The 8,608-nt window shown below is 50.3% G+C and overlaps 2 protein-coding genes across 3 annotated transcripts; one reads left to right on the forward strand and one right to left on the reverse strand.

Moving 5' to 3' along the window:
* Window positions 1-1,730: 1,730 nt before the first annotated feature.
* On the reverse strand, window positions 1,731-5,392 carry ARFIP2 (ARF interacting protein 2). Of its 2 annotated transcripts, XM_074217454.1 has the most exons (8): window positions 5,235-5,392; window positions 4,696-4,796; window positions 4,114-4,210; window positions 3,889-4,007; window positions 3,435-3,656; window positions 3,186-3,343; window positions 2,907-3,081; window positions 1,731-2,812 (listed from the first exon to the last, which is right to left on the reverse strand). In XM_074217454.1, the coding sequence occupies exons 2-8, from the start codon at window positions 4,792-4,794 to the stop codon at window positions 2,657-2,659; spliced, it is 1,026 nt and encodes a 341-aa protein (XP_074073555.1). In that variant the 5' UTR covers window positions 4,795-4,796; window positions 5,235-5,392; the 3' UTR covers window positions 1,731-2,656. The 2 variants fall into 2 exon arrangements, with proteins under 2 accessions (XP_074073555.1, XP_074073556.1); XM_074217455.1 differs by lacking the exons at window positions 4,696-4,796; window positions 5,235-5,392 and having other exon boundaries at window positions 3,889-4,050; window positions 4,114-4,672.
* Window positions 5,393-5,520: 128 nt separating this feature from the next.
* Window positions 5,521-7,741, forward strand: TIMM10B (translocase of inner mitochondrial membrane 10B). Its single transcript, XM_074217456.1, has 4 exons — window positions 5,521-5,585; window positions 6,239-6,334; window positions 6,464-6,656; window positions 7,230-7,741. The coding sequence occupies exons 1-4, from the start codon at window positions 5,556-5,558 to the stop codon at window positions 7,256-7,258; spliced, it is 348 nt and encodes a 115-aa protein (XP_074073557.1). The 5' UTR covers window positions 5,521-5,555; the 3' UTR covers window positions 7,259-7,741.
* Window positions 7,742-8,608: the final 867 nt, after the last annotated feature.

An 8,608-nucleotide genomic window follows, 5' to 3' on the forward strand; every position in this document is an offset into this window, starting at 1 on the left:
CAGAGTAGCAAAGATTTAAATAACTATGAGCATTATTTGAAAGTATTATGTAGTTTAGCCTAAAGGTAATACAAGTTGCATTGCAATCTACATTTATTTGAAAGATTGTCATATGGGAGAGGATTAGATCGACCATGCGTGGTGCTAGTCAGAACTAGGATCAATGGATGGAAACTACAAGAAGGCTGATTTGGGCTCAACATAAAATCACCAAGAAACAAGTTGCTTTTGGAGTTGCTGTGTTCTTTATCATTGGTTGTATTTAAGTGGAAAAGTAATGAGAAAGTCACTTTTTGAATGTCTCACACAACTCATAACCTTGGTAGTACTTTATAATTTAGATAACATAAAGCTGGACGAGATGTCAAGACATCTGCATTAGGCAAGAAGCTGGAGTTTAAAATGCTATTCTATGAATTTCTGCCTTCATGCCTAACACTCATTGTTCAAGGGCACATCTAATTCTGGGGATATAGTTGGGATATCTGTACACAGTTCAAAAAACTAGAATGACTGAAACTTGGTGTACAAAACTGTAGTACCAGCAGTGGTGTGGTCAGGTTGGCATTATAAACTGGCAAACATGTGTCCCTTTGTAATAAGTCTGATCACTGCTAATGGGGGAGGAGGGGAGGGAGAGAAGAAAACTCCAGAGTGAAGCAGGTATTTACTTCTGAGACCAGCTGGTTGTTTGCTTTACCCAGTGCCAGCACAATGACTGGTCATGACTAATCTTTAAGCCAATAAACTAGATTAGATACTTCTAAGTGTTTAGGAGTTCTTGACTCTTTAATATATAATTCATTAGGAAATATCATCCTAATTATGTTTATTACCTTAAGGAACTGAAATTCTTAATTGTAAAAATTTGTGGAGACACTGCAATTCATAATACTCATATAAGGTATTCACAAATATAATCAATTGAAGTACAGTCCAGGAACTGCTCGAGGCATTTTACTGACTCATGGGAAAGGGAATATTAAAAAATAAACATTGTTGTTTGCTTTAAATTGGGAGAGAGAATGATGACTTGCCAAAGTCTGGTAAGAAACCAGGGTGACTGAAGAAAACAAGTGATCTGGTGTGATGCCAGTGACATTAACTGTATTCCCCAAGTCTATATAACTTCTTGTCTATGAACCGATTCCTTCACTCTCTTTCCCCCTCCTAGTTCTGAACAGAAGGGAAAAGCAGCAGGTGTCCATATAAGATTCAGATGGAGGCTGGGATGGAGTAGTGACGAAAAACAGAAAGGAAAAGCACCAGGAAGCAGGAAATTAGGTTAAGAACTCTAATCCACAATGGATGTGTATTACACTGATTCATTTGCTAGGTGAACTTTTCCCATCTGTCATTTCCCTGGAGTCACAAACTTTCCCTTTAGGAGCCCCAAAGGGCTTTTTTTCTTGTGCTGGTGTCAGAGGCAACAGAGAATGGGGAGAAGCATGGCTGGATTGAAGGCAACAATTTCCAAGGAGAAACAAGCAGTGACAGTGGCAGTGAAGAGAGCAGGTATCCCTCCCTGGATTTTAGTATAACCAAAGGAAGTCTGGGTCCATAATGCCTAGTGATTACATTAGTGAAAGGATAGAGTCCTAGAGAGTGTAGGTGCAAGGGATTCAGGTTCAAACCTAGAGAAATCTACATTTATGAAGATTTATATCACAAAGCCTGTGCTCTATGCATCATCCTCCCAAACCCCTTATCCCCAACAAACAGGCCCGGGCCAGGTTTTATGAAAGGTTTATTTCTGGTCCCAGGCTCCCAGGCCACCCTAGGGCTGGTGTGACAGTTTCTACAGACTGGACAGGCACCCCAGAGTCCCACCCACAATTAAATTAGGAGAAATACCACCCTGGCTCCAGGGCACAGAAAGAGACAGGCAGATGCTGGGATAAACAGCACGGTACCCCTAGTCCTTGCCCCAATACCTCCCCAGTCTGCTACCCTTTGGTCCTAAGACCCTCCCCTTTCCCCCCCACCAACAGTAATGGAGGGAGTGAAGGGGAGGACATTGAGGGCAATGCCATTGGCTAAAGGATCCTCCAGGGATGCCAGCTCAGGGTAGGGCCCCAGGAGACCTGCTATGCGCCAAGGGAAACACCCAGGAGCAATGCCATTGGCTGAAGGGAGAGCCCTGGGAATAATGCCATTGGTTGGGAAGAGGGCCCTTGGGGAAAACAACCATTGGCTGAGGGGTAGAGGGAAAAGATCTGGAAGGTGAGGCCAAACTAGCTGACAGAGGAGCAGGGCCTTAGGCATCAGGACTAAGTACTGCTGTACCTGGCCCAGTAGTTGCCCTACCTGGTCCCTCTCCTGGAGTGTGCCTCCATTTACCACCCACAAGAAGCTAAGGTCCTGGGAGGGAGATCCTGGGCAAGGAAGGATGAGGGGAAAGGGGGAGTGTACATTCTTGCTTTCCCTGTCCCAATTTCTTCCCTACCAAAAAAAGGCAACTCTCTGCTCCCCTAAGTGGGCTTGTTGGAGAGGAGAGCACTTATTCCCACTCCCCTCAGCCCCTCCTAGGGAGGAGATTCACTGTTCCTCCAGCTAAGAGGATTTCTTGGGGACAAGGGCCAATCCAAGGGGGCAGGCCTCACTGCTCCTGTAGCCAGGAGTGCTTCTTGGGAGTGGAGGGCCAGGCCAAGCCATCTCACTGCTCCTCCAGCCAGGAGGGTTTCTCAGAGCCTGGGGGCCGAAGCTTGATGTTGAACTGCTGCAGGGTCTGTTCAAGTTGCTGCTGGTTCCCAGCGAAGTAAGCGGACACAGCATTGTGGAAAAGCAGCAGTTGTTTGTGCATCACCTTGATCTGGGGGCATGGATGGGGGTCAGTCGGGAGGAGGTGGGAAGAGAAAAACATTGAGAGGAGTTAGGGGGTAGGGGTGAGGGGGATGGTTTAGCACCTTGTTCTCCTCCAGAAATTTGAGCTTGATAGCCACGTCCCCACGAAGTTTCTCATACTTCTCACGATGTGTCTGGAATGTGGCCTGGGCACTTTCAAGTCGGCCCAGGGTACCGGCATCCCGTGGACCCAAGCTCAGTTCCTCCAAGTCTGTGCGATATGCATCATACTCCAATCTGAGGGTAGGGAGAGTCATGTATAAAGAAAACATGGGGATTAAGGCCTGACCCAGAGCCCCTACTCACTCCCCACTCCAGCTTTCTGACTTGTACATTCCTACCTGGCAGCCTCATACTGCTTGACAGTCATAAGAGTGTCCTCCATGGTTTTGGTGACCAGGGTGTTGATGCTGGACACAAAGAAGTTGACAGCCCCCAACAAGGTCTCCCCATTCTTACACAGCAACTTCTGTGTCTCTGCATTATAACCAAATTCCTCCTGTGGGTTGGATGAACATAGGGGCCCAGCGGTCACAGCCTGCCCCTGGTCCTTTGTTGCCCTCAAAGTGGACAGGAGGTAGCACACCCACCTGGAGCTCAGGGGACTTCTGGCTGAGGTCAGCGAAGGCATCACCCAAGGCATGCTGAGTCTGCAGCAAGCTATAAAGGTGAGCAGTGAGTGCCCGGCCCAACTGAAGAATACTCTCATACTTGCGCTTTGTGTCCCGCAGCAGCTCGATCTGCAGCTCCAACTCTAGGTCCACGGTGCGTGATCCCCGGCCAAATCGCTCAGACAGCAGCTGCTTCGTACACTGAGCGGGCCCCAGGTCCCAGGTAGTCAGAGGGCCCTCCCAGAGCCAAAAGCCACCCAGAAAATGGAAATACCTGCCCTCCCCCCACCCTGAGCTTAGTGACTATGAGCCCCTTGATAAGCAAGGGCAGGGATGGGGCAGGATGGGATTCAGGGGAGGAAGTAAGGCATTAATAGGACAGAGGATCTGGGAGGACCCATGGGACAGGGGGCTGAGGGGACACAAGCCCCACCTTGTAGGTGTTGATGCCCCACTTCTTGACAATGTCAAACTTCTCCCCAGCAATGCCCCTGGCCACCTCATCACCAGGGCCGGTGGGGGCTGCACTGTGGGGCTGCTGACGGCCAGGCCCTGAAGGATAAAATTCTGTGATCTGCATGATAACCATTTCCATCTCTATTCCCTCTTTTCTCCCTCTATCCACTTATTTCTCAGGTCTTTACCCTCTGCCTTATACCTGTGGGGATAAGACCATCAGCTGAGCCCCCATAGCCTCCTGACACAATGCTCGTCTCATTGAGATTTGGTCCAGACACCATCACCTGCTGCAGGTCCTGTGACAGATCAGGTGGGAATGGAGAAGGGGGACAATTAAGAAGAGAGAGGGAAATGAGAAATGGAGAACTCATAAGGGAAGTTTAGAGAATTCCAGGAATAGAAAAGTAATTTAGTTTGGAATAACTTTGGCAGAAATGGGAGGAATTGGAAGGTAAAAAACCATAAGCCCGGGATATAGTTAAAAGTCCAGGTTTGAGAGAGATCAGAGAATGGGTTAGGAGTTTGAGTATTCAAAGGAGTATTAGAGCATGGTGGGGAATCCAGGGATGATACGGTCATGAATGAAAGGCTTAGGGTGCTCAAGGCATGGTAGGGTACACCCAGGGAATTCAAGAGTGGGGAGAGTATTAATGCAAAATAGAATGAGTAATGTAGAGAAAGAGCAGAAGTTTAGGGGTTCTCGGGTAAGGAGATGGAGACGTGGTTCCTCGGCCCAGGAGTACTGAGAAGACTGGGGTGCGTGAAGCAAACTGGCACCCACCTGCTCGAGCCCGTCATCTTCAGGAAGCCGGCCAGCCTCACCATTGCCGTGGATGGGGATCTCCATGGTGGCCGCTTTCCCCAGGATCCCGTCAGTCATGGCTGGGGAGGCAAAAGTTAGGCTGAGGACATCTGTTCTCAGACGACATACTGTGCTTCCCACCGACCAGGTGTACCTTGCAGGCCCCCTTCAGAAGCATTCTGCCCTGGATTCTGCCGCCCCCTTGGCTAAACTGGATGCCCCTCCTCCCCCACCTGTCTCAGGTGGGCGCCCCTCCTCCCCCACCTGTCTCAGGTGGGCGCCCCTCCTCCCCCACCTGTCTCAGGTGGGCGCCCCTCCTCCCCCACCTGTCTCAGGTGGGCGCCCCTCCTCCCCCTTGAGCCCTGAGCTGCAGCTGGCTCCCCTGTGCCTTCCCGGCCCCCGGGCTCGGGTGGGCGCAGCCCGAGGCTCCCTGCCCTCCCTGCACTCAGGTGCAAGCCCCCCTCCTCCCCTCCTTCCCCCTCCCCCCGGGGCTCAGGTGTGTGGCCCAGCCTCCTCACCTCTGGCTGGGCCACGCTCCCTCCACTTCCTTTGCTCTCTCCCGGCTTCCGGGGGCCTCGCCCGTCCCCGCCCTGCCCTCGGGGCGCCGGGCCCGGGGCCGTCCTGGGACCTCGGGCTCCGGTTCCCTTCGCGCTCCTCGCAGCAGGTCAGGGACACGGCGGAAGTGACGCTCACGGCCGGGCAAATGAAGGCAGCCGCGTTGCCCGCCGCCAGGGCGGAAGTGACGCCAGGAGCCGGGACACGCCGCGTGGCGCCGTAGGTGGATTCGGCCTGCGTGCGGTTCCGGAAGTGACGCGCAAGGGCCTGCGCCTCGAGGCGCCATGGAGGCTCAGCAGCAGCAGCTGAGAAACGTGAGTCGGGCGGCGGGCCGGTGCCTTGGGCTCCGTGATTCCCTCGCCCCCACCCCGCGGGCCACCGGGGCCTGGGGAGTCGCGTTTGGGAGAAAGGGAGGGCAGAGACCCGGCGCGTTAAGGGAGGTCGGGCTGGGAGGCCGATTGCGGAGCATGCGCCCTGCGGGGCGCCCCTAGCCCCGGGATGGTGGAGGCCGAGGTTGAGGCGGAGAGGCCTGGGCGGCCCGGGACTGGCCGGAGTGCCCGGAGGGCGAGGATTCCCAATCCTCCGGGCTGGGGGCTCCCGCGCCTCGGCCCGGGTGGGGGAGGAGGCGCCCAGCCCCGCCCCACTGCGCCTGCTCCCTTCTGCCCCTGCACAGCCTCGCTCAGACGGATCTTTATCGATGAGTTAAGTAGAGCTCTGGGGTTGGAGGCCAAAGATTCGGGCTCTTGCCCGGGTTGTTGAGCCCTCCCTGGCAGGCCGCTCATCCCCTCGGAGCTCTGAGAGACCAGGAGGCGGGGCACTTCTGGGTCCCCTCGGAGCCTGTTTTTCTTATAAAAGACAGAGAGTTAAGGTCCCTTGGAGTTCCAGTTACTTAAGCATCTTCCCTGGAGGATCCCTCCCCAAGGACCTCATCGTCCCTCTTAATCTGAATTATTCTCTTTGCCCCCAGCTGCGAGACTTCTTATTGGTGTACAACCGGATGACAGAGCTCTGCTTCCAACGCTGCGTGCCCAACTTGCACCATCGAACCCTGGGTGCAGAAGAGGTGTGTAAGAAATGTTCTCTCGGGATTGTGCCTCCAGACTGAGGAGAGAAGCTGTTACGTGTGGAAGGGGAGGGTGTTCGTTCTTGGGGAGGAGGGGAGACTGATGCCAACCTTCTCCCTCCTTCCTAGGAGGCCTGCTTGGACAGTTGTGCTGGGAAGCTGGTCCACTCCAATCACCGCCTAATGGCTGCCTACGTACAGCAGATGCCTGCCTTGGTACAGCGTCGCATTGCAGATTATGAGGCCACTGCAGCACTGGCAGAGACAACTGGATCTCCATCAAGCTCCATGACTGACCAGCCCAGGACTCCAGACCCAGGAAGTTAGAGGATTACTGTTCACTTGCCTTCTTGGAATGGAAAGCTCAAATATAAGCCTTTCTGACACATCAGAAAAGTGTATAGTGTGACTTGGGCAACATAGGGGCTTTCTGGAGCCATCCTGTGTCAGTCTCACCTCAGCTGTGGCCTACAAAATGCCCTTATGTCATCATACCAGGGACCTACTATTCCTCACAAGAGGTATCCAGGCAGTGGTAGAGTGCACCAGGGATACCTTTCAAGTTCTAAAGGAAATAGAATAAGGGGCTAGAACCAGAGATGACTGAGCAGAGAAAGAAGACTGCCTGATCCTCAGAAGGGTTAGAAGACAAAAGAGGGAATTATTAGTTCTTGGCAGTCCTTGTGACCCCTCCATCACTGACACCCAGGGATGGCATTTCTCTGAGTCTGGAAACATCTTTACTCTGTACCTTTCCATTTGTTTTACCCTGCTTGTCAGCAGTAAAGGCCTTATATGTTTCCATGGACTGTGTGTGCTTGCTTTAAGGGAAGCAGGGTTTTCTTGTCCTCCTGGACAGGGGTCTAATGATGTTTCTTCTTTATTTTCAAATAAGGTCACAACATCAGGGAGGTTATTCCATGACAAGCATATGAATTGGATTTGCATGTGGGGTGCCTAAGTCACCAACCTGACGTTCTCCCTTGGAGGCATCTGGATCCAGTGGCCAGATACGAATCAGGACAACTGGAGATGACCCTGGATGTGAGGCAGGGTTAAGTGACTTGCCCAAGATCACCCAGCTAGTAAATGCTAAGTGTCTGAGGCTGGATTCCCATCCTCCTGATTACAAGACCAGTGTTCCATTGCACCACCTAGATAGGGGTCTTGGATAAAGAGAAAGGAATTGTTTCAAAGTTTGGATATTGGATTTAGGAGGAACTTCCTTAGGCATCTTTTTATCTGTTTCATAGGGACTTGATAAAATTTCCTTGCTAAATCCCTCTACCTGTACCTTAAATTCGGTGTTCTGCCCTGTTCTCTAAGACTTTGATTCAACTATTAAACCTCTTCTCTGTCTGCCTTCCTATACAAACATAGTCTCCCTTTTCTGATCCTTAATCTTCTTATCCTAAAAAACAAAAACTTCCTGGACTGTGCTACCCTCTCTAGCTAGTGTTCTGTCTTCCCTGTCAAGCTCCTAGAGAGACTAGCCCATACCAGACTTTCTCAGCACAATTTTTGATGCTCTGAAACCTTGTCTTCTGTCTTCAGTACTATACTTAAAACATGTTTCCATGGTCTCAGATGACTGTCTTATAGTCAAATCTAATAATCCCTTCTCCTTTTTCCCTTTTGACCTTTGCAGCATTGGATAATCTCCCTCCAATTTTTTTATACTTTCCCACCTAAAAGTGAATATTGTCAAAACTAAACTTCATGTTCCAGACCTGCTTATAATTTCCTTGTTTCTATAGATGCCACATTTTTCTCTGGATCCTGAGGGTGTGCCCCTTGAGCCCTTTTATTTATTTTTTTTTGCTATTGCTTTTTTAATTGTTATTTTTATTATTTATTTCATTCATCATTTAGATATTATATTATGTATCATTTATTTTATTATTTATTATTAGTTTTATCTTTATCTTATTATTTTCCCAAAGCCCAAGGTCTGTCTTTCTTACTGATAAGGCATTTATCACAGTTCACCTAGTCTGAGATCTCAGCCTCCTAACTGATCTTTCTACATCTCCCTTTGCTATTCCATCTGCATAGCTGTCAAAATAATTTTCCTAAAGGATAAAACTAATGCTGTCAAACTGGCCCTCTTGAAAGTAATTCATAGCTCTCCATTATCTGCTGTTTAAAGTCTAAACAACCTGTTATTAACAACTCTTCCATGATTTGTGCCCAACCTACCTTCCTAGGCTTATCTTCATCGTTCATCTTCACTTAAACATAAACCACAACTACAATGGGTGACTTGCTTTGCTT

The sequence above is a fragment of the Macrotis lagotis genome, chromosome 1 (assembly GCF_037893015.1).
Source record: "Macrotis lagotis isolate mMagLag1 chromosome 1, bilby.v1.9.chrom.fasta, whole genome shotgun sequence".
Classification (NCBI taxonomy): Eukaryota; Metazoa; Chordata; class Mammalia; order Peramelemorphia; family Peramelidae; genus Macrotis; species Macrotis lagotis.